The sequence below is a fragment of the Ciona robusta genome, chromosome 1 (genome assembly GCF_009617815.1).
Source record: "Ciona robusta chromosome 1, ASM961781v2".
Lineage (NCBI taxonomy): Eukaryota > Metazoa > Chordata > Ascidiacea > Phlebobranchia > Cionidae > Ciona > Ciona robusta.
Genome location: NC_143235.1, coordinates 3,771,784 through 3,797,378, shown reverse-complemented (window position 1 = coordinate 3,797,378; position 25,595 = coordinate 3,771,784). Strand labels below are relative to the sequence as shown.

Sequence of the window (25,595 nt, the reverse complement as noted above, 5' to 3'; positions counted from 1 at the left end):
CCCATCTCCCCCGGCCTACTATATTTCTATATTTACCCCAAGGTACAATTAGTATCGAGTTTACAAAACACTCCCTCTTACAACGGTAATGCCGTTTATTTAATTTACATCATTCGGGCTTGATTGTAAAAAGAAACACGTCACATGTATCGACGTCACAATGGTACAGCATGCACGTGACTTCAGCACCAAACCGTTAAGGAGGGCATCAGCGACAAAAATTTAAATACATATATTGAATATATAGATAATGTATAGGCGCCAAAGTTTTGAAACTGCAGGGAAGGCAGAAATTGCTGGATGCGAATTTCTCAAAACGATTTTTGTTTTAATGTGTACTGATAAGTGATTAATTTAGAGGAAAAAATTTCACGGCAAGCCTGCCTAGCCTGAAACCCCAGGTTTGGCGCCTATGGGATAATGTATAGGATAGAATAAAATAAAATAAAACGCCAGCGCTGCAAAGTCCACAGCGTGTATAAGGATAGGAACAATATTTACACACGTTATTGCCGAAATTTAAGTTCTGTAAGTGCGATAAAAAAGGCGGACACAATACTGAACGTGAAACTGGTTTGCAGGAACAGGAGTTCCGGGTTCGTGACCCAGCGGGAGGAGTCAGAATACCAAAAAAGCACTTGGCAGTGGCGGAGAAGCCTCGTGAAAAGTCAAGCGCTGGGGTCTTTTTTAACAGTGGAGAATACAGATATGTTGTGGGTAGCACTGCTATTGGGCTGTCTGGGTGCTGTTACGTTGCAGTCTAGCTTTGGGTAGTTTTATATGGAGAAATTGTTATAAATCGTTAGACGAAAATGGAGTACTCTGAGCCGTTTATATGTGTGTGGGCAACATTTCTGCGTTAGCGGGCCTCGGAAAACGGGAAATACGGACGTGCAAAGAGGACAGAACAATAAGCTAACACTGCTGGGGGGTATTTGAAAAAACGCTCGTCCGCGACGCGTATAAGGTAAAAGAAAGAAAGAATAAAACGAACAAGCTCGGGCGAGTCAGTACTATATAGAGAAGGAACGAACCCTTTGCTTTGGGGGTGAAAAAGGTAAAGGAATACTTTATATGGTGGAGATGGCCGGGTATTTGGAACCGGTTACTATAGGAAATTTTATCGTTTGCTTAAGTTGGAAAATTACCTGCATTTAGGTTATGTTATATACTGTTTTATAGCGGACATGTAGAATGGCACAGTTTACGTTGGTTAGAGCGCAATAAGGAAAACAGACACCCCTAGCACCGATAGGGGACGAAAAAAAAGCGACCGACGCCGCGCAAGGCAGGGCGAGAAACTAAGGCGTGGAACGAGTCGTAAGACGACTTTAAAGGTTCGTATTTCGCAATAATATTGGAATACTGAACATAAATAGCGCTGAAGGCAAGGAGGGGGGGACAGCTCGACGGCGGGCAAGGCGAAGCATGCTCCATCGGTGGCGCAAGAGATCGGAATTAAACGGGGAGTTTGGAAAGACTCAGCCGGCGTAGCTTCGGTTGTCCGGTAAGCGTTCAAACGGTCTACGCTCCTCTGGTCGTTGGATTTCCTCCGAGGAAGATTCTCCAAGGTCGTCTTCCTCGTCTTCTCGCATCGGATCGTCGACCTGATGCGGGTTGACGAGCGCCATGATTGAATGGTTAACAGCCGCCATTTCAAGTGCTAGCTGCATAGGATTTTCTTTCTTGGGTATCACCATGCACTGTGGGGGGATAGGTAGTGGGAATGAGCTGTAGTTCTGTGGTGGGGAAGGGAGGTGTACAAGTTACGTGACAAGCACACCGGTTACGTGACAAGCAGCGACCGCCGCGCCACGAATAGATTCGCGAGGGGATATAAATTTTTGTTCAACTAAAATATTTTTTTTATTTGATCGAAAAATTATACAATTGTTGTATATTTTACACCAGTTTAAAAAATCGTTTTTATTTATAAGGTAAAAAGTATTTTCCATGAACAGCCGAATAAAACTGAAAAAATTATTTTGTATAATTTTTTAGAGTACATAATTATCATGACACTGGTCCTAACACCAAGTAGCTTCTGACAAAAAGATTGAAAAAATACGAAAAAAACCCAACAGATTTAAAAAAAAAAAAATGAAAACGAAAAAAAAAAAAAAGATTTGAAAACAAAAAATGATCAATTGACCAAAATTAAGCAAAAAAAGCGGGCAAAAACTGACTCTTAAATCCGACCAAAACTACTTACGCGTTCGTTGCTTTCAACCCCTTGTGAGCTGTCGTTTGAATGACAAGATGGGGAAGGTGAAGTGGCCGAGTTACGACGAGGGCTCATCATGAGATGGTGTTGGTCCATTGCCTCCACGTGTTCTATATAACAGGGTTTAGGTAAAATTTAGAAGTGAAAAAAAAAGATTAAATTTTGAACGAAATTCATTTAAAATGCAAATGATAGCCGGGATTTGATTAAATTGGACACAGTTTAAAAAATAATAAAAAAAATTTAAACGATTTTTTTAAACAGAAATGTAATTTTTTAATGAATTTTTGTTATTTGTGCTCGTGTGGTAACATTTGTTGCTATGACAGGGGTGTAAATTCGTAGGTGAACGATATTTTTATTTTTCTATGTATGGGTGACAACTTGGACAACCCATTGGTGACCACTGGGTTGGAGCGATCGCGCACCTTTTCGGAATTAACTATAAACTGAACTACAGTATGCCTTCACGCAGACGACTAAACACCTTGTTTTCTACTATATAGTAGGGTGGGAAAGACGGGACACCTTTCGCCCATAAAATCTAAATATCCTGATCGTGTTTTAAACATTAACGATCTATGGGAGTCGTGAGGATACGGTTTTAAAATTCCTTGAATGTTCTTTGTTTACTACCAAATGGAACGAAAAAAAAACTAATGAAAAGATGTCCCATCTTCCCCACTCTACTAAAAGTTAACACGTAACGCCACCTGCCAAAACAAAATAAAAAACGTTGAGTAAAACATTATTCTTACCTATGTGACGACGACGTTTATCGTCTTTGCGTCGGTTTGCAAACCAATTATAAACTTTAACAGTGGTCACTTTGTCCAGTTCTGTAAGCATGCTGCCTGTATAACGTTAAAATATGCTGTAAGTTACAAAAACTGCAATTTTTGCCAAAAAATGCCAAAAACGTTTTTTTTTTTTATAAAATCGAGTAAGTTTTTAAAATACCCCCGCCTTCCAAAAAAATCACCTGTTAAAAAGGGCTAGGCACTATAAAAGAGCAATTCGAACTAAGAATATGTGGCGTTTTTACCTGGTTTTTGACTTTGTATGATCGCATTGCAAGCATGTGCTATCTCCTCACGTTTACATTCATCAGGATAGGAGTTTGCGTTGTAATAATTCTCAAGTATTGACAGGCATTCCTTTGGCCAGGTGAACCTTAGATTTGATACACGGGGGTTATTAGGTTTAACTAGTGAATAAATGAATCTTACTTTAACCTCGCGTGGCTGAAAAACGACAGTCTTTAAACACGGGTGTTCAGTTTCATACACCTTGTGCCAGCTTACGGGTTACCAAGTATGTTACTTTGTGTTTTTTTGGGGAGAGGGAGGTGAGATTTTTTTCATTCTTTTTTATGTATGGCTGATAATTTGGACAACCCATTAGTGACCACTGGGTTGGAGCAATTGCAGTTAAGTGTCTTGCCCAAGGACACGTACATGACGCATATGTTCAAACGTTATAAATTTGATTTGGTGAAGTTATAAAACAAAATTAGTGACGTCAGGTCGAGGACCTATGACGTCACGAGGTTAATGTTCGTCGTCAACTAACCTTGCTCCTCGTTTCGACTTCATCATCATAGGGCTTATGCAATCATTCTCAATCTCGTTGTGACGAAACACTACAGGGGGGACCGAGCTCATGCCTGGAAATTAAAATAAACTAAGATTTCTGTAAAATTGACAAATGTGTTTGTGACGATTTTACGTAGCCAGTATCTTTTTATTGCAACATTTTATATACATAGTAGGGTGGGGGAAGATGGGACGCCGTTTAATCGTTTATTCTACTTTTTCGTCCCATTTGGTAGTAAACAAAGAACATTCAAAGAATTTTAAAACCGTATTTTGACTCCCATCGACCGTTGTTAGTTGTTAAACATGATCAAGATATTTTGATATCCTCCCACAGTACTAGATATTAAAATAAAAAATGCTAGAGAGACCCAATTTCAGATTACGGATAAAAGACAGCTTGGCAACGGGCAAGGAGACGCGTACAATATTTAAGTTATAAATTCGGCCGATGCGTTGTATACAATTTAAGAAGCCGTATTGTCTCTATTATTAAGCAGTAGTCATATATGAACCGACCTAATCCGACGCTAAGGCAGAAAAAATGCGCTGGATTAGCAGTAACATATGGGTGCGCAGCGGTTTAAACGATATTGCGTTATAACCGGTACATTAACAATTTATAAACACACTAAATTTGTTTTCACCCGCCACCCAACATTTGATTGTTGGGAAATGGTGTAGCTCGAAAACAAAGCTATTATGTGGTATAGGTATAGCCGTGCCAGAGGTTGGGGGTATTAGTGGCCAAGAGTTATATTTGAAAATGCACAACATGGTGTATAGTAGAGTGGGTGGGAATATGGGACACCTTTAGCACAAAATATCCAAATATTCTAATCGTGTTTTAAACACTTATCAACGGTATATGAGAGTCGTGAGGATACGGTTTTATAATTCTTTGAATGCTCTTTGTTTACTACCAATTGAGACGAGAAAATGAAAAGGTGACCCATCTTTCCCCGCCCTATATTAAATCTTTGGACTTTTCTAACTTTTTTGTTTAGGGAAAAATATTCGAAACGGTCAAGTCAAACTTTGCAAACTCATGGAATTGCTCGTCATGGCTGCCGGAGGCTCGTTATTCCCAATTGTCGGTAACTTGTTTCCGATAACGACCAAGTACCGAAGTGTTGGTCTACGTTGCAACATAGCGGATTAAACTTATTTGTGGCAAAGTTCTTGATACCTATTACGCAATTAAGTTAATTAAATGGGCGGGCGATTCAAGTCGCATCTGGTTTGGTCATAGTTTTGAGGTGTTCACAGCTGTTAAATGGTCGTGTTTTTGTCGTGCGGTTTAAGGCGTCGAAACTTAAATGAGAATGCGCCATTGCTGCACAAATTGCCTTGTAGTAGAATTACGTGGGCTGTCTTATCAACATATTAAGGATAAGACTGTACCATTAAAAAAGTAATTAGACAGACTTTCTTGGCAAATTGCCTCGTGTTTTACGCTGGCATGACACGGCTTAAACTGTAGGATTTAGGTGTTAAATCTTGCGCGTAGAGGATATATGTATGTAGGCTTATTAGAGCGGGTGTGCTGACATGAATATACGTAAACACACACCGGTGCGGATTATGTAAAACCGGAGGAAAACATTTCGGAAAGAAGCTCATTCGATGGCTCGCAATTCATCATTAATGCCCGCTATCATTTATTAATATGGAGTATAAACAACGGGTCGTCAAGACGTGTCAGGCTATCACGCGCGTCAGCTGGCCGATTATATTTAGCTTCAGGAATACACAATTCGTGAGTGGTTAACGGCGCAGTTAGTGTCAGAGGGTAACGACGAAAAGGTCTGGGTTAGCGATAAGAGATAGGACAATGCTGGTCTGCTGTATTCATTAAAAATTAAACCGGGATAACGGAGCCGTTTTAATTTTTAAACGTGTTATAAAAACACGGTCTGGGATCGGCGGATAAAAACCACTTCGCAGGCGGTTTTGGGTTTTCGTAGAAAAAATGAGGCGGAAAAGCGCTTTAATGTAATATGGGCGGGGTCTTTACACATTTAAAACGATTTAGTCATAGTGGATAAATCCGGAAAAAATATTATTTTTTTTATAAACCGAAAAATCCTACGAAAAACACATAATATTTTGACAAAAATCTAAAAAAAATAAAACGAAAGAACTTTGATGCGAAATCTGTTTCCAAAAGATTAAGACAAACTAAACGAACAACTAGTTTTTTTTGTAAATCGAGTTAAAAGGACCCAGGACTGTGACTCTGACGACGTCTTGTCGTATTATTGCAGAAGTAATTACGGTTCTAGAGAGCAAAAACACAAACTCTAGAAAATCTGTTTCACATTTATAATCCATGGCACATACATATAGTAGGTTTTCTGCAAGCAATTTTATAGTTAAATTGTACAAGAAACACCAATATATATGCCCACCGTTGGCCAGTTTTACTATACAAAGTGCTCGCAGAAAAGCAGTATATAGTAGGGTGGGGGAAGTTGGGACACCTTTTCATTCTATTTTCTCGTCCCATTTGCTAGTAAACAAAGAACATTAAAAAAATTATAAAACCGTGTCCTTATGACTTCCATAGATCGTTGTTAATTGTTTAAAACACGACCAGGATATTTGGATATTATGTGCTAAAGGTGTCTCATCTTCCCCCACACTACTATATGTTGGTATATTCAAAATTTACGAGTCTTTATAGTTGTAATTCGTTGCAAATATCATAAGCAATCAAATATTGTTTATGTGTTTACAACATTACTTAATTTGACAGTTTGTCTTAAGAAAAATACCCAACCTACCGTTAGTAAGACCTGGTGGTTTTCTACGTTCCACGATGTACCAAGTGTACATGGCTTTCTTCTTCTGTCCGCTGATATCTTGGGGTTGGGCTAACCATTGTGAGATGTAGCTTTGGCTGATAGCTATGTAAAGCAAGATATTTATATATTTGTGTGGATTAACAAGTAATTTTTAGGTATGACCGTTATGTGTGTAAAATCTATATTTGTGTGTAGTAACTGGTAATTTTAGGGCATGGCTGTTATTTGTGTAATTTGTTAAATTTTTATTGAGCGAAGGGAATGTAATGCATTAGAATTAATAAAAAAAACATTTAATTTAAAAATTTAATTGTTGTATATTTTTTATTTTTTAAACGTATATAAAACGTTTTTGTATGCATACATACGTATAGATAATCTAAAATTTTAAGACCTTAATAATGAACAAGTGGATGAAATTTACGTTTTGAAAAAATATAAAAAAAAGGTTCTAAAAAAGATTAAAAATATACGTTTTAAAAAAAAATAGAATACAGGTTTAAAAAAATTATAAATAAAAAAAATATTTTAAAAAATATTATAAATACAAAATTGTTACGTTTTAAAAAGATTTTTTACCATTTCTTGTCGCTTTTGCGATTGCGGATTGGGAAATGTGACGTTCGCTGATAAATTTTCGGATGTCCTCTTTAACGGAAGCTTGATCCCGTCGGAAGAGATCTTCAAGCTCCTCTGTGATGTCAATCTTCTCACCATCCACTTCTACGACTGTGCTCCCTGTTCCCGACATCGCGGGTCCTCTTTGAAGAAGTCCTGGATAAATGAAGATGAAAAGATTCCGTTGAATTTTAATTTAAAAACGTGGAAAACATTTTTTTGAGGTGTAATGATTAAATGAATATCTCAAGGTTTGTTCTAAGTAGAAAGTAGAAAAGGATTTTTTGGATACATTGTAGGGTGGGGGAAGATGGGACACCTTTAGCACATAAAATCTAAGTATCCTGATCGTGTTTTAAACAATTACTAACGGCCAATGGGAGTCGTAAGGATAAAGTTTTATAAGGATAAAGTTTTATTTCTTGAATGTTTTTTGTTTACTACTTTAACGGGGCGAAAAATAGATGTGAAAGGTGTCCCGTCTTCCCCCTGTACAAGAATAAATTAGAACAAAAAAGGGATATTGGAAAACTAATAAAACAGACAGATAAAATACGACAGATAGATAAAAAGGTCAGAAATAAAACAAGAATTTAATAAATAGAATTAGTGTAAAACTAAAAAGAAACAACAAACAGGCTGCAAAAGATCAAAGAAACAAAACAGTATTTTCTCTTGTTTGTGACCAACCATTAATTATGAAGTTTCGTAATCGAACGGCAACAAGCCGATAAAATTTCCTATAAATGTGGTAATTATACTGATACGTAGAGGGTGGGTGTAATTTACAAGACATCAGTGACGAGTAATTACAAATTAAATTACAGCGCTGGATATTTAGTTGTGACGGTCGTGCCGACCGCTGCAATTAAGGCCAAGTGGAGAGGTGACCATATATGGTAGGCGGGAATTACCCTCTCAAGTTCGCAGCTCGTGCCGATGACGTAATACGGTGATGACGCAACACGTATTGCGAAATTATATATTGGCGCGCGACAGGTTGGCTAAACATACGAGTTGGGCGGTTTAGAAAATAAACAAAACTGCGCCGTGACGCCGTTTGTTGTTTCTTTGTTTGTTTGTTTTTATAAGAGGCGAATAAACGCTTTATAGTTGGTTCAATTAAAATTACTAAGTAAGTAAGCGATGTATTTGGAGGGATTATCGTATTGGGAACTAGAAATAAAAAAAAAAAATAAAAAAAACACGAAATTGCATTAAAACAGTGTTTGAATAATAGTTGTTTTTTAATCAAACCACTTTTTATTTCTTAAAATACCGAACTACAGTCTTCAATTATGAAAAGAAGTGTGTCATTTTAGTAATCAAAATTATCGTTCAAAAATCGGTAAAAAATCTATTTTAATAGCATTTTCAGCACTTTTAAAATATGTAGTTTTAAAACCATTTTTAGCACTTATAAAGCACTAACCTCTGCCGTTGATAAGGCTCGGATACACAGAATGAGGGACATTCCCGTGAGCAAAACCGTTTTGCAGGATACTGGCTGCTGTTGCTACGGCAACGGCTTGTGACGTATTTGGCCACGCAGCAACAGGCGGTATAAGAGAGAGCTGGCTTGCATTCTAAAGTTAGAGGAAAATGTGTTAGAGATAAAAATAAAGACTGAGTAACGGGATATTGTATATTTGTTATTGGTTTTATTATAGTTATGGAATTTGATATCGATAGTTTCTAACTGGGCGAGTGCCCGGTGTATTTAGATTGGTATTTCGCGTGTTCAGAATAGGTTATAATGAATGAATATAACTTACTTTATCCTCGCGTGGCCGGAAAACGACAGTCGTTATCACACGGGTTTAATACCTCGTGCCAGCTTACGAGTTACCATGTATGTTAGTTCGTGGGTGACTATTATTTTGGGTATTTTTTTATTTTTTTATGTATGGCTGATAATTTGGACAACCCATTAGGGACCACTTTGTTGGAGCAATTGATGTTAAGTGTCTTGCCCAAGCCAAGGACACATACGCCCACAATGGTAGCCGCGCCGTTACCTCTGGGTTACAGGCAGGCGCGCTAACCACTATGCCACGGCGCCGTTAATATGTAGTATAGGTTGTGGTAAGATGGTTCCTGTTTTCATTTTCTTTTATATTCTTAATTGGTAGTAAACAAAGAATGTTTACAGAACCATAATCTTACATCTTACGGCTCTAAAAACTAAACACGTTCAGAAAATATAGAATATTACGGGCTATAACGGTATGCATTTTACCCCACAGTACTATGTTTAAAATTTAACTGAATTGTAAAAAGCAGGTATGGCTACCTGCATATGAGCTCCAAACATCAAATGGTTGGGGATAGGCTGGGGATGAGGAATCACTGTATTCGTCTTTACCTGCTGATAAAAAACGATTAAGAAAACAGGTCGTTTTTTACACCTGCTAAAAATAACAAAGAGAAATGCCTTTTTTTACATCTTGGCCTGAAAAATGTGATTATGAAGATTTTTTCCTATAAACATGTGATCGTAAAAAAACATGTTATTTGGGGTAATTTTGTAGATCGTTTTCGCCTAAAATAATTTTCAAGTGCAAAAACGGCCTAATTCATAATGACAACGTTTGAAATTATTTTTGTAGTATTTTTTCTTTTAATAAAGTGTTGTCCGAAAGGATTAATCTGTAATATGTAGCACGTTATTGTAACCCACCATCCGGTGGCTGCAAAATGCGTCGCTGCATTCAAACACGAGCAATTTCGATTTAATTAAATTTGATTGTCACACTTTAGCGCAAACATTTTATTTACGAGGAACAGACTAACAACCATTTGTTTTGACACGATGACATGGCCCACCAAACATTGCTACTTTACGAATGTTCATTTTACAAATTTGTTTATATAGTAGGATGGGGAAAGATGGGACACCTGTTCATTCTGTTTTCCCGCCCAATTTGGTAGTGAACAAAGAAAATTCAAAACAAAATATAAAACTGTGCCTTTACAACTCCCTTAGACCTTTGTTAATTGTTTAAAACACGATTAGATATTATGTGCTAAAGGTGTCTCATCTTCCCCCACCCCACTATATGTCTTAATAACATAAACGGGTATATACGATTTTTATATTACACAAACTAATATATAATTCTCTAAATCGTTTCCGAGTTAAGAACATAGGACCTTCAGAAAAGCATGAAAATATTTTAAAATCTTAGTTCAAACAGTACTAGTACATCTTTCTATTTTATTGTAAATTAGTATAATTTCGCTGTGTACGTTTTAGCGGTTTCTCAAAGGATTGTGGTTTAGTTCAACGCCGGACAGGAACTACACAATGTTCTGTATGTTGAAGCGTAGGGAGGTCGTGTTGTTCTTTTTATTAAAAAAACTTATTTAAAATTTCTCTTGCTTGGATCGGTTTTTCATATTCATTTATTGTCAAGATACTGGAAATAGTTCACTGCTGTAATGTTGTGCCTAAGTGAACTTTTTACAATAAATTCCTTTTGTTGAGCTTTGTTGATGTTTCTATTTTAAGGTAATGTTGATACAGCTTGTCTCTGTATCGAATCATGTGTTCTTAGTACTTTACTTATATGATATGTATAATAGGAAAACTAGCATTGCGTTCTTGCAGGAACCGCTATTTTCCAGTTGAAACCGGTTCGCCAATTTAATCGGGCAATTTATAACATGGGGATTAGCTGCTATATGATCCAACGCCGTGTAATCAACTTGTAAGCAACACGGTTCTTATCCCTTACGTGTCAGCATAACCCTAATTAGAATTAAAACGAAATTGCTGATCCAAAAAATTGCTGTAGCTGTTTGCTTGGCCGTGTCATTAGCCTGGAATTGGCTTGCGAAAATGTAGCTTGGGTAACAGCGCCTAATTCATTAGTATTATTCATTACTATACATGACGAGTTTAATTAAACCGTAAATAGAAGTTAATTGGTCTCGTGGCGAGCAATCGTTGCAAATTAAGACGTAAATAATAACACGGAGCGTCGATATCCAATTAACATGCAAAACAACGTCACGTAGTAACACTGCAATTCATTCTGCGCGATTCCAACGCCAAACTCGTAACCGGTCACCAAAAAACTAGATTGATATTGAAACTGTAATGTTTTCGTGACTAATGAAGGCATGCGCGCTGGCGGGCTTTGCCACGCATTTAACAGATATAGTAGGGTGGGATAAGATGGGACACCTTTTCAATCTATACTTTATTGTCCCATTTGGTAGTAAACACTAAAATTAAAATCGTATTCTCACGACTCCTATAGACCGTTGGTAATTGTTTAAAACACGATCAGGATATTCGGATATTATGTGCTAAAGGTCTCCCATCTTACCCCACAGTACTAAATAGTAATCACCAAATAAGTAATGGTGTAGTAAGACAAGTATGGTAGTTTATTGCACTGTGCTTCTAGCCCGTTGTACCTTTCATATGTTAGTAAAAAAGGTGTATATACACCTTTGGCGCTGATATGGGCAAAGTTTAGGTACGATGTATTACGTTAATTTTATTAAAGTTGTAAATAAAATAAAATATTTTTACGTGATGGCTATTTTTAAATACCTTTCTAATTTTAACGATTTTACAATGTAAACAAAGAATTTAAAATTTTACGGTTCAACTATTATACCTAAAGCAATTTGCGAGGCAGTATAACTTCGCAGATAGATCATTGCTACCGATTTGCGAACAATTTTGCGTTTTTAATAAATATATGCTATCTATGTAGCGTGTGATATAGAACTAATGCGAATTATAACTGGTGTATAGATCCTTAATCGCTCTATTATTGCCGACTGTTATAACACAGTACCAATACACAATGTAAAGAAACATAAGAATTTTAAAAAAAAAAATGAAATTTTTTTAGCATACGCAACGCGAGATTGAAAAATTAAAAAAATTATACAAGAAATTTCATAGTGCTTACTGGTAAATGGGGCGACTGAGGACTTGTGCTGTTGCGTCGTGCTCCAGCGTTAGCACATGATGTCACTGTATTGCCACTGTTAGTCGACCCTACACTGCTAGGGGAATTGCCGTTCGGTACTTGCTGAGTGGATGATGATACGCTGGAAAAAATACGCAAGTTATTCGTAAAATCGGTAAAGTGAAATAACATAGTAGGGTGGGGGAAGATGGGACACCTTTTCATTATATTTTTTCGTTCCATTTAGTAGGAAACAAAGAATTTTCAAAGAGTTAATAAACCGTATGCTCACGAGTCACGACTCCCATAGACCGCAGTTAATTGTTTAAAACACGATCAGGATATTTGAATATTATGTGCTAAAGGTGTTGGATCTCCCCCCATCCTACAATAGTATGCGAATAGAACGGATTGACAGAATAAATAATGAACAGTGAACACAATGTAGAAAACCCACAAGGAACGTCTGGACACATTCGCCTACCAAAGGTGGCGTGAGACTCGAACCGATACCTTCTGTTCTTGATCGCCATAACAACTGTGCCAGCAGCACGACGCCGCAAAATTAAACTGGTCATGGCGTGTTTTTGTGAAATCCGGGAAATTTGTAAAAAAGCTCGTTTTTAGATGAAAAAGCAGAGGTCTTTTACCTTGCTCCTGGGCTCCCGAGTCCCACATCATCGAATCTTTCCATCTCATCAAGTCCTTTTATAATCTGCGACTTGGTGAGACCACTTTGCTTTAACTTTTGCAGGAGAAGGATCTGGTTGACTGTGAACTTGGGGGGGTCCGGTTCCCCCATTTCTTCGGGATGGGGCGAGAGTCTAGTGTCGCGCATTCAGTCGAAACTTAAGGTTCAGTTTTATGTTGCACGGTTTTTAAATCTAATATGCTGGAAAGTGAAATAAACAAACTGGGTTGAATTTACCAGGTCATATAAGTAGTGTAACACCTTATCAAAAGTTAAGGAGAAAACTCAAGGTTAAGTATTATATGCACGGATCCTACAATCTATTATGCTGGAAAAATTTGGGTCGAATATTAGGTCATATAATTATCATTTTCGCTATCAAAATCTGAGGTTATGAAAAACAACGCACAGTTGGAAACGCGGTATAATTGTACCTTTTTTTAAATAATATCTTCGATTTACAGATGTTTTCCAATATTTGAACGCCGTCCAGTTGGGATAAGTAAAGTAAAATCTATTTTTAGTCCAATTTTCTGCTTTTGATAACGCAATGCGGTATTATACAGTGTAGAACGAAGATATTATTAAAGCAGTATAATTATACCGCGTGTCAAAGTATGCGTTGCTTTGACAATTTATAACTGACAGTTTTAACTTCAAAATAAACTGTAATTACTTTTCGCGGAGTAACTTAGACCAAAACATATTTCATCAAACCATTATTAACGGGCCTTTGATATTTTAAAATTCCTGCCCGGCGCAAATATTGGTATAAAAAGCTTACCGATTTCGATGTATTGACTTAAATAAAATAATACTACATTTCTATTAATTTACAATACAACAAAAACAAATGGCCATTAGGAGTTTAAAGTGGAATATCAAAAAATAATGCCAATTTTAAGAAGCTGTTTCGTTTTCCGAAAGTCCGGTGCGGTACCTTTAGATTACATTTGAGCATCTGTTATAATCATTTTTGTCGGTATAGCCTAAAAGTTATAGTGTGACTTAATTTTTAAGACAAGCATCACAGTCGGTAACATCAACCAACTATAGGTAACCATATAAACTGCTGACGATTACGAAGAAAAAAAAAACGATGTTACTGGGTTCGAGACCAGGGGTGGCATTCTCTGCTAGCGACTAAACTAGTCGCCGCCTGAAGTGACTGACTAAAGCTTAGTTTTACTATTGTAATAAGTAATGCACAGAAAGTGAGTCGGCCGATTAAATTTAGTCGATCGAATGGAAAATAACCAATAGTAACCGCGACCGATTAACTTGTATTAAGGTGGCTGTACACAGTATCTGGCATGCAAATTCGCTAGCGAAGTCGTATGCAAACCTATTACCGAGTTCCGCATGCGGCAGCGAAATTCGGACAAAACAGACAAAACGGATGAATTCCGGATACTGTGTACAGCCACCTTTATGGTGTATCAAACATGGTAATTACCAAGCCACGCCAAAAATGACTGCGAAACAAGGCACCAGTAACGAACTATAAATTTATCACTCAGTAATTAAAACAAAGTACGTGACGTAATACGATGCAAATATTTAACGTTGGTTAAAGTGCTAGATAAATACCTAATTATGCAAAACTAACTACTTGAAACGTACTGATTGTTTCGTTGGCTTTTCTCTTTACGAACAACGGTTACTTTAAAATTGATGTTTTGCATTTAACCTTGAAGTAATACTGTTGATTGTTAAAGTGACGACTGACTGCCTGTATTTGGATCGCGTGCAGTTGTATGCCTTTTAATTTTGATATGACTGTTCTGGTTGCGAAAATTCCTAAACTTTTTTGACAGTAAAATTTGAAATCTAATAAAAAAAGTCGCTACGAGAGGTTGAAACTCCTATGTCGACGTCATTTCACGACCGGTATAACTAAACGGCCGCTTCTTTGTTCTTGCGTTTGGCGGAAGTCGACAGCAACATTTAGGCCAGGGGTCGCGAGTTCCCAATCAAAAGTACTTTATAAGCGAAAAAAAATCGACGTTTGCGATGTATCTTAATTGCAGGTGTAGCTGGTATATCGGACATTTCTATCGATCTTGATGCTAAAATCAATGCAAGGGCATAACTGAGCAAGCGAAGTCGGCGTTCGACATATGGAGAGTTGAATTACGACCAGTTATCGATTAACCACTCGTTTGCTGTTTTGGTTTAATAAAAACTGAGCTCCTACGGATCTTTTTTCGTGAAGAAGGGCGAAACTACGCGTTGTGGGAGCTGTGAATCGCCGAAAAGCGCTTTCCGTTGGTAAAGGGTTATTTTCGTCCGGGCAAAATAACTTTGTTCTGCGTTTTAACTGATCAACAACAGCGGCTCGTGTTATGAATTTGGTTGATTCGGTTGAGGTGTTTGGAATGGGTGAAACTGTTACGGTGAATTCGTATATTTCAATACACGCTTAAGCATGCGGGCTTTACCAGTCACGATTGGTTGGGTAATAACGGGCAATTTTAGCGGAGGAATTCCAGTTGAAATAACACGGAGTTAACCAGTGCATAATAAACCGGGAGACAACGACTAGCACGAACGTTTAAGTTTTAAATCCAACGAACCTGAACTTGAGTTTGCGAAGAAGCGCACGCTGGCATTAAAATTAAGAAAATTAAAGCGGCAATATAATATCGGCGGCTCGGTGTGCGCAAAAGCAAGACAGAAAATCAATTCTGGATTAGTGAATAGTCTAATGGTATTCACGGTGCTTGGTTACATACGACATCATACATCGATATTGGGCGAACAATAACGCCCGCTGCCAATACAATACCCAACGGGGTGCAAAGCAAAGTTCTGTTTTGAACGAAACGATTCGACCACGTTTCGCTTGGCTACGAATACCCAAAGATTTTCGTCGCTCAGTAGGCCGTGCTGTGACCGTGACCAAGAACAATTTATTGAAAGCAAAATTCAACTGATGCATTCTGCCATCTAAAAATCACAGTCACAATATTTAGACGCGATAAATATTGCATAGAAAGAAACCGGCTAACGACAAGTTATTCTGAAGGCCGTTTAGTGCGGACAACTTTTGTTTTCTACAAAAAATATCTAAGTCTGCCTTAGGACATTATAATATGCGGTTTTCATTACATTTAAATTACATACATATATCACTCATAATACAGGAGTTGAGGTAAAATGGTCCACCCTTTTTTTATCATCCCATTAGGTGGTAAACGGAAAACATTTACGGAATTTTATAACCGTATCTCAACGACTCTAAAAGTGTAATAATTTTTAAAAACAGTTAAATTACGATTATGAAATACTGAATACTATGTTCTAACGATATCTATCTTGATCTTTACCCACAATAATGCACTGCATTTTCCTCCTACTTTCGAAACCTAGTACACCAGACAAAAAAGAATCAAGAAAATTCTAGGGCTGTCAAAGCTCATTAAAAACCAACACTTTCGGATTTTAGTTTCATTTGAAATTGTTAACACTTCGGCTGAACCTAACGCGCCTGCCGAGCGTTAGTAATCACATCAAAACCCTTGTCTGTTGCTGTCACAATGTCAGCACGTCATTGACAGGTCCGGAACGTTCTAGCCGCTGTTGCTGCGCAGAATGAAGAGTTCTCCGAACCTCAGTAAAGTTTATGCGACGCAGAGCGAACGAGACGACAAACAAAAACCACCCACAGACACTAACCATTAGTTAATTGCGACGACAATTAGCTAGCTAATGACGAGTTCAAAACTCGCGTGCTCAGCACAACGACAAGGTAGGCTGACGTCACTTAATAAAATAGGCTGCTGGACACTTGAAAATAACGTAACCTGCTCAAGGAGTGGCCGATTAAACGATTTATTTAAACATAAAACGCCTCTTGTACAAGCAGGATGTTTTTCGTTGCTTACGACAAAATTTACAATGTTCGAAATTAGCCGCGGTTTAAACATCTATTGTAAAAGTTCAAAAATAAACACGTTTATCCCAGCAGTAGATAATAGCTGTAATCCCAATTCCAGCACCTGTATTCTGTTTTCAATCGCCGAGAAACAGCGGCATATCTGTTGTCATAACTCAGTTACAGCCACGAGCTAACTTTACCTGCTTTGATCTACTACGGCCCACACGGGCAATTAACGTGGCTAAACTTGGCAATTTGTGCCCACGTTATACTCCCGTAAAGTTTTCTCGGTTACGAGTGCGGTTTGGCTGACTCGAAATTCGTAGCCGTTTAATATCTTATGTACTATCGTATTAGCAGACGGCCGTATGATACCATGTCACGTTTCGAAGCCAATTATCAGAGGCAGTTACAAAGCGGGTAGTTTCAATGGATCGTGGTTATCCAATTTCGACATGAAACACATTCCATGCCCGTGTATAACGCCTTAACAGCAACTTGCCGCGTCATTAGCATTTATATGCAACGAATATTTTAAATCACACCCGTATGCCAGCACTGCTGCAAAGTAAGTTTAATTACTTTCATTCGAAACTTAAGTAACTTGGCTAACTGGAAACTTTCTGCTTAGATCTGAACATATAACCTATGAGCGTAGGTTCAGAAAATAGACAACAAATAAGATTAGTTGTTAGCCCGAACTTGGTTCAGGCAAGTTCGAGGCTGTACTGTCGTGATTATTGCATACAACCGTGACCACCTAATAATAATAAGCCCTACACGAGCGACAATAAAGATAATTAAACGCGTCTGAATCACTGTGTTTAAAAGGCCTGTACCGAGAAGACAGCAGCCCGACAAAGGCAAAACAACACGCGTTTATTGTTAGACATTAACAGCTTAATTGGTAGACGCGGCGAAATTAAGTTTGTATCGTGAGCCAATTACTAAAAATTAAACATCACATACTTCAACGCATTTCTACATACCAAATATGACGGAGAAAATTAGTAGCAGGCAATCACAGCGCTGGCTTCAAAGATGGTCTAAGAAAAAAACAGGCCAAACCTCGTACGATTCCAGCGGCACCTGCGTGTGCTGTTTATTAACTTTGCGGTTAGTTCTCCAAATGAGCGCCTGCGAACCAATCTCACTTCTCGTTTTCCGTGGAAGGCAACAAAAACCGCGCAAGTTGGCTAGAATAAATATCCGAACCACCCCGAAATGGGTCTGGCTCCAAACCGAGCGAGTATACGGCTTGCATTTCAGGCTGGCGTTGATCACTGACGTCAGACCCTTCTTCAGAGGCTGAGTCGGCGTCGCACATTTATAAACGAAAAGATAAGCAATCGTCGGTGAAATCATCGATTTAGAAAAGGCTCGACGGTAAATTATTTATTACTTAACGCAAAACGCAACGACCCAATCATAAATAAGGTATAATCGGTAACCTGGCTAATAACTGCCATTCCCCGCGCTAGTCACAAGACCAGCTTCTTTGGCATGCGCATAGGACTCACGGGCTCGCATCCGCCTTGAAATTAATATGTTAATTAGACTGGCAGTCAAAGGCAGGTTGTCGGAGCCAGCGGTAGGTAACAATGCACACGAGTCCTATACATAATTAATTTACGAGTTACGTCATTTTTGCTTGTGTTTTACCCAGCCCTGAGCAGCGGCTACGGATATAACCTATTGGTCGCCATTTTACAACGTCATTGATCTGGCGGCCGTCTCGAAACCTCAATTACGTCACGCGCTTAAGTTTAATGTACACCAGGAGAATAATTAACCTATCGCTGTTTGATTGAAATTGAAAAAAATAATCAATTAAGTGTAATGGTACAGTGTTAACAAAAATATTATTATTGGAAAAAATGATTTGGTTCTTTTGTAAAACACATAAAGATAACCCGTTTTAGGAAAATCTTTTTTTGTTGTAAAATTCGTGGCAGACGTGGTAGCTCAACAGCAGGCATGAGGAGTTGTCAGATGAAATATTTGTTCTGGCACTTAATTCCAAACGCTTCGGATATTCTTGATAGCTTCCAATTCTATTCATTGGGCAGAATCAATAATTAGAATTGCGTTATTTCCGTGCGGGCAACACGAAAGCGCCCATGGCTATGAGGCGCTATGCAATAACCAACAAACATAGCATGGATTATTTGGGCTTACTCCAATGTTATAGGCTAATTACCGAGTTTCGGGGCGTTCTTAGTAACCGACACGTGAGACGACATAGCATAAAGACGCCCGTTACAAGATACCAGATTCGCCACGTTACAATGCGGCACGCGGGTTTAAATAGCTGGTTGACAAGCAGAAAGTATTGACGGAGCACGATCCAGGGATTTAAACGACCCCCATTGCTACTCTAGCGCTAACAGGTCGATACTTACTATTGTTTTAACCCGGCCGATATAGCATTCCAATGTAGACAACTGACACCGGGCGAATATTACGTTTGAAAAGACGGGGATATTTTGAACAAAAAGAGAGATATTTCAACGCCTGATTAGCAACTATAGAGAACAATGTAATACGACACCCAATATTCCAATAGTACAGGTGTCCATACAGAAACACAATTCGGTAACAATACCAAGACGAACATCAATATTATGTTACATATACATGCTGGAATGTTAAAGTAATAAAGAGGTTATGTATAGAAAATATTAAATTGGTCAAACAACTGACAACACTCTCTGTTTATTTCATAACAACACTTTTATAATGACAAGAAAAAGTGCTTTTTTTATAATGAAACAAAAAATATATATATATGAACTCAGAAACTGTGTGCTGATTTAATATATTAGGTTATGTTAAGCCTCCATCAATCTTAATGTTACATTTAACAGTTTATAAACAATATTGTCATACTGGTGACATTTCTTAAATAAAAAATGCTTTGTAACACGCTGTACACATATACAATATACCATAACCTTTGTTTAGAAAACATTATTTACAACAATATACTACAAACATAACATAGCAAAAAAATAACTTCAAATTCAACTTTTGTCAATGCTGTATACATTTACATACATTTGAATAGTGAATTATTCATACGCTCTGTATTTCTGACAAAGTTTATAAGCTTATGCCTTTACATCTAAACAGGTTAGTTATTCTTTAGCTTTTATAACATGTTGTTTACACACCCAACTAAGTAACTAACTTCCTATTTAAAGTCACAATATATATCGTTCCAGCTGATAACACATATAGGTTACCTCTTGTCGGTATGTACACATACTGTGTGGTCCACCAACATTAGTTAATGTTTAACTAAATTACGCAAGTGGTAAAATTACTTTTTTAAAATTAATGAGTGGTCATTAAGAGCCATAAGCCAACACAACTATTCAAATAATTATATATTTGTTTTTTAAATGGTGCAATTCTGTAAATAGTGAATCCCAAATATGTATATATAAAATACACATATTGCAACATTTTAAATGCATTTAGTTAGGTATAAACTACATTGTATTGCTCTGGTTAAATTTTAATTAAAACTTTATATATTGACATATTGTACATTTTAAAGCTACATTAATTGATATGATACAGAAATAAATGATAGGTAAACACAAAATAAGATACTGCATAATAGAGCATAGCCTATTAGCCTAATAAATTAGTAAAATTGTATTATATTATATATATTCAAATTAACTAAAAATAAAAGGCAGTTATTGCGGTTTGGTATTACTACACCATAATTTCCGAAAGAAAACAATAATAAATCGTGCGCAAATGTAGAGAAATTTTGGCGACTGCAATTAAAATAGAAAAACAATATTAATTAGTTTAAGTAATTACGCCTAATTTATTACCAGCGCACATAACGATACATTTCCTTATCGATAACGTAGTGGCTTCATGTAAATTGCAATTATACGTTAGAAACTGAGTAGTACTCTGACGGAAATCAATACAAACTTAAAACGAGACGACCAGCTGATCAGAACCATGTTGACTCAAGCCGATCTTTCGCCAGAAATGTCTGGCTGTTCTTGTTTTGTTTTGGAGGTCCCGCTGAATTACAGACGTTTCGACAATAATAAATTGCGCGGTTATTGAGTTGGTTAACCCATAGATACCTAAACATATGTTTAGGTATCTATGGTTAACCACATTTGTGGAATGGAATTTTACAATTTATTTTGACTCATTGTGGCCAAAAACGCTACTATGCTGCTAATGTAATTGTCTTTTGTTGCTATGTCGATTATAAAGGTTACTATTATATGCCAATTTCGACAAAAACGAATGCTTTCCCCCTTATTCCTTACTATTCTGTCCCGTAGCACATTACTCATTTTCTGCTTTGATACGGAGTTTGGACTGTACATTAAACTCTGTATGTAATATGTAAGTCGTTGCTTGCGCATAGAAACTCTAGTTGCTTGAACGAAAGCGCGTGGGACTTTGTTATCGACCTTCATTAAAAAAAAACGATTAAGATAAGAAGAACCCAAAAACTTGGTACATTTACCTTAAAAATCGGTCACAAAAACTCCCAAACGAAGATATTTAACCATTCCCAAACGCAGGGGAAACGTTAAAGGCTTCTAATCCCCGAATACAGTATATTCTAATTTTGTCGCCACCACAACCGGTCACGGACGGTCGCGTCTTGTAAATTCCCATTCTCACCTTCTGTCCGTTGTCCCAAGAACGAGGGAGTTTTGTCTCGAAAGGTTTGGTTCTGCACGTTTTGATTTGTTTGAACAGCAAATGTAAATACTAAAGTTACTTCACGCACCTTGAACGGCGAGCTCATGACTTGTGCTATGTGCGGATACCATTTTTTCGCGAACACGTAACGCCAACGGCAGTCAAATAATAAAATATTGTATAAATTAAAGTTAGCGATTATTGGATACTGAAAATTTGCCATGTGCCGAAAATGCCGAATGTTTCTGGTAGTATTCAGTAGTTTTCCGTAGGGGCTATAAATAGACAGAGTCTCAGAGACGTCTTGCCCGGAAACGGCACTGTTTTAATTCCACAGTTAAGAGTATATGTATTAATTAATCAAAGGCTTAATTCAGATTATATCTGAACGTTCCTGTGTAATAAGTATGTTATATGCTATTATAATGTATGGAGCATGTATGATATAACAGTGAGCGTATTAACAGCTAAGCCACACTTTGACACGCAACTTTATTTATTGTTACCTTTTTTTTCAAATATTTAACTTTTCTGTAATGTTACCATAATAATAATAACTTTTTTTCTTGGATTACGGTAGCGAAGATTTAGAAATATTTGAAACGAAAAGACAGGGTATACCGACAAAGCAACAGTTGTTAAACACAAGTTTTGTGTTGCTTACACAGACACTTAAAAACATATTTACAAAGAAAATAAACGTGGTAGGTACACTTTACTATCGCAATTTAAATATATGTGGCAATCAGAAAATCAATCAAGACATAAATACTTATTATATATGTTTTTTTTATTAATTTATTTACAATTCTAAACCTATCATGTTTTAAAACAGGATTGGTAGGGTATTTTTTCCGTCTTTTTCACCCCTTTCAAGAGGCTGTGATCCTTGTAGGCATTTCTGGTCCCAGAGATGAGTTCCTCCGAAGAAGTGTCTTGGATATCATGGTTCTGTGGTTTGAGAGGGAATGAGTTCTTCTGTGAGGTGGACGAGGATTATATTCAGGATAAATTTAACCTCACAGGACTTGGAGAGCAAGTTCCACACTACAGGTACTTAAATGTAATGTATACTGTATTGTAAATTGGGATGGCCAGTAATATAATGAATGAATGAAACTTGCTTTATCTTCGCATGGCTGGAAAACGACAAACTTTATAACACGGGTCTTCTGTTTCATACACCTGCTGCCAGTTTAGAAGTTACCTTGTTTGTAACTTTGTGGCTGATTGTTTTGTCTGTATGACTGAAAATTTAAACAACCCATTAGTAACCATTGGGTTGGAGCAATAGGAAAGATCTGCAGGATTCTTTTCGCTTTTTCACAAAATATCTGAGAAATTTCGGTGATTTAAATTAAAATTTAGACATAGGCCAATTAAACCAAAAAATGGCGGGCAGGGTTTTAATTTTAATATTTTTTGGAGGGGCGACACCTTCGAAAACCTCCTGACTGCGCCACTGGTTGTGTATGTACTTCAATGTTAACATTATTTTAATATACCACAGACAAGCATTGGACATGATATTGGACCTTGAACCTGATGATGACTTGGAAGACAACACAAATCAGTCAGATTTAATTGAACAAGCAGCTGAAATGTTGTACGGACTTATCCATGCTAGATACACTTTGACTAACAGAGGAATTGCACAAATGGTTAGTTTCTTATGGCAATCGAATTTATTTTTCTTGTGAATGCATGTGAAAACTTATACACATTATTGTCTTTAACGTAAATCACATGAAAATAAGTTATTGCTTATTTGAACTGCGCAGCATGAACTGTAGTGTGTAAAGGTAAACAATAGTAAAGATCTGATGCTAGGAAAAAAAGACAAAAATCAAGATAGGCCTATCCTATATATATATATATATTTTTTTGTATAAATGACATAGTGTTATTCAAAAAGAATCTTTTCCTGTTAAATTTTTGTAGCACTGTATTTCTTTACACAAGAATTGTTCAGCTCTATGAGCACCGGATTAGGGTTAGGTTCGCCATTTTTACAGTTAAAATTCAAATTAGATTTATGTTGTAAAGTTTTTGGCATACAGTTTTTTTCTGCTAATTCATACTCTTAATTGTAATTTTGCCCTTGTAATTTTTTATTTAAAACTTTTTTATTTATAATTTATATAGGCCTAAAGATATTATAATCGCTTGAAACCATTAGTATAGGCTATACACCAGCCCCACTGAAAGACTGAAAAGTCTTTTTGTTTTGTTTGTTTAAATTAATGAAATTTCATAGTTATGTTAGATTGTTATTATTTACATGTTTACTACATAATTTATACCAACTAAAATAAAATTAAGTGTAGTTAACTGTAAATAATATCGTGCATTTTATGATTTAATTGTGGTATAAACATACAGTTCTGTTTGAAAATTTATTATCAATCTAACATATCATATATAGCCTTAAGCAAAAGAAAAACAGACTAATAGCCAGTCTGACTCATGACGTAATGTCAAATTGTTATGTTTTGATTAAAGAAGATAAGGTAAATTCACTCAGATGTTGTCTTTTTCCAGCTTGAGAAATACCAGCAGGGTGACTTCGGACATTGTTCAAGAGTGTATTGCGAAAATCAACCAATGTTACCTATTGGTATGTTATGAAAAAATATTTTTAAAATGTTTACAATGATACCCATTTTTAGGACAATAATTGTTACTTTTGATGGGTAAAAGCAGTTTTGCCACTTATTTCCCATCAAACAAATCAAGAAAATTGTGAAAATATTTTCCAAATAATTATAATTTAAAAATTAGTTTGTACTACCCCAGAACTACTGATGAAACTTGTACAATACTTTTCAGAACGTAATAAAAACAGTTTAGGCAGTTATTGTTCTCCTCATAACAAAAAAAAGGCTTGGCGCTGGACCAAATTTTCAGCCGAGCTTAAAAAAGGCACACGCTTGTGCACATGATTTTGACTTGGTGCTCGGCTTGACACATCCCTAATTGTTCACATGCACCATAACATTCTTTGTCCCATATAGGCCTTTCAGATGTCCCAGGCGAAGCAATGGTGAAACTGTATTGCCCGAAATGCCAGGATGTTTACACACCCAAATCCTCACGACATCACCACACAGATGGTGCTTACTTTGGAACTGGCTTTCCGCACATGTTATTCATGGTACACCCAGAATATCGACCAAAACGACCAACCAACCAGTTTGTGTCGCGGTGAGCAATTTAAACATTTTGTTCAGTATTCAAAAACAGCACAAATTAAGTTATTATATTAATTTAAAAATGACACATTTTTCTGTATTTACTTAATAATGATATAATATTTTTAAAAGCATTTTTCAAACTTCCCAAATTCAGATGGTCTGGTTAGCTTAAATACAAACATGACAGCATTTCATGGTTTTGGTTTTTCACTGAAGATGGTTTTTAAACCAAAAGATTTAAAATAAAAGTTATACCATACAGACAGGCTGTAATGTTTGTATAGAAACTGATATTTAAATTTTGTTGACAACCTAAAAAAATATTTTGTTTTACAAGCCTTTATATTCTTATTTACTGCTCCATAATTTTAGCGCTGTGACGGAAATTAAACTATAATTTAAACATTTTAGCCTCTTCGGATTTAAAATTCACCCAATGGCATACCAGCTGCAGTACCAAGCCTCACAAAAGTTGAAAAACCCTTCTAAGCTCCGTCACTGACTTTCTAAAGAAGCTTGCTGAAAGAAACTTGTACAAAAAGCTCCGCTAGTGTTGTCGTTGCTTTTCCCACTATACTTTCAATGGCGAATTTGTAGCACTTTTTACACGAACCTTACATTACAGGGTCTTGTTGTGCCGGAATGCCACTCTGTATTGTATCTTTGTCACCTAAACTTATGGCACGAAAAATACAAAATTATGATCAAGAAAAATTGTATTCTATTTCAGCATTAGAATAAGGACCAATTCTGGCCTAAATCTTAGGATTAATGGCGTGCCACGCTGTGGGAATTCACAAACATAAAATAGAGCTTAAGTTTTGTAAGTTAAGGTTTGAAAATTAAAAGGGTGTTCTCCGTAAATCAATGGATTTAACAAGCTTGCAAAGAAAAAGCAATTACAAAATTGATTGATTTTAAATATTGATTATACACTTGATGTCATTCTATCTGGCCTAA

At 36.7% G+C, this 25,595-nt stretch overlaps 2 protein-coding genes across 4 annotated transcripts; one reads left to right on the top strand and one right to left on the bottom strand.

Moving 5' to 3' along the window:
* Positions 1-77: 77 nt before the first annotated feature.
* Positions 78-20,379, bottom strand: LOC149741546 (homeobox-containing protein 1-like). Of its 3 annotated transcripts, none has more exons than XM_089893404.1 (11): positions 12,826-20,379; positions 12,176-12,317; positions 9,538-9,609; positions 8,677-8,830; positions 7,206-7,400; positions 6,606-6,728; positions 3,797-3,890; positions 3,270-3,397; positions 2,983-3,078; positions 2,213-2,334; positions 78-1,739 (listed from the first exon to the last, which is right to left on the bottom strand). In XM_089893404.1, the coding sequence occupies exons 1-11, from the start codon at positions 13,011-13,013 to the stop codon at positions 1,482-1,484; spliced, it is 1,572 nt and encodes a 523-aa protein (XP_089749530.1). In that variant the 5' UTR covers positions 13,014-20,379; the 3' UTR covers positions 78-1,481. The 3 variants fall into 3 exon arrangements, with proteins under 3 accessions (XP_089749530.1, XP_089749528.1, XP_089749531.1); XM_089893402.1 differs by having other exon boundaries at positions 9,538-9,612; positions 12,826-20,378; XM_089893405.1 differs by having other exon boundaries at positions 78-1,703; positions 9,538-9,612; positions 12,826-19,718.
* A 1,865-nt stretch (positions 20,380-22,244) lies between these two features.
* Positions 22,245-25,349, top strand: LOC149741545 (casein kinase II subunit beta). Its single transcript, XM_089891669.1, has 5 exons — positions 22,245-22,494; positions 22,952-23,102; positions 23,983-24,058; positions 24,456-24,645; positions 25,047-25,349. The coding sequence occupies exons 1-5, from the start codon at positions 22,355-22,357 to the stop codon at positions 25,135-25,137; spliced, it is 648 nt and encodes a 215-aa protein (XP_089747795.1). The 5' UTR covers positions 22,245-22,354; the 3' UTR covers positions 25,138-25,349.
* The last annotated feature ends 246 nt before the right edge of the window (positions 25,350-25,595 follow it).

Excerpts from the sequence above, each read along its gene's own strand:
- LOC149741546 (XM_089893402.1), bottom strand. The coding sequence starts at position 13,013 with ATGCGCGACACTAGACTCTCGCCCCATCCCGAAGAAATGGGGGAACCG. Across the intron at positions 9,613-12,175 it reads CTCAGTCGCCCCATTTACCA|CAGGTAAAGACGAATACAGT; the intron begins GTAAGCACTATG and ends GTTTTTTATCAG. Across the intron at positions 3,079-3,269 it reads CATACAAAGTCAAAAACCAG|GCAGCATGCTTACAGAACTG; the intron begins GTAAAAACGCCA and ends AACGTTATACAG.
- LOC149741545 (XM_089891669.1), top strand. The coding sequence starts at position 22,355 with ATGAGTTCCTCCGAAGAAGTGTCTTGGATATCATGGTTCTGTGGTTTG. Across the intron at positions 24,059-24,455 it reads TCAACCAATGTTACCTATTG|GCCTTTCAGATGTCCCAGGC; the intron begins GTATGTTATGAA and ends TGTCCCATATAG. Across the intron at positions 24,646-25,046 it reads ACCAACCAGTTTGTGTCGCG|CCTCTTCGGATTTAAAATTC; the intron begins GTGAGCAATTTA and ends TAAACATTTTAG.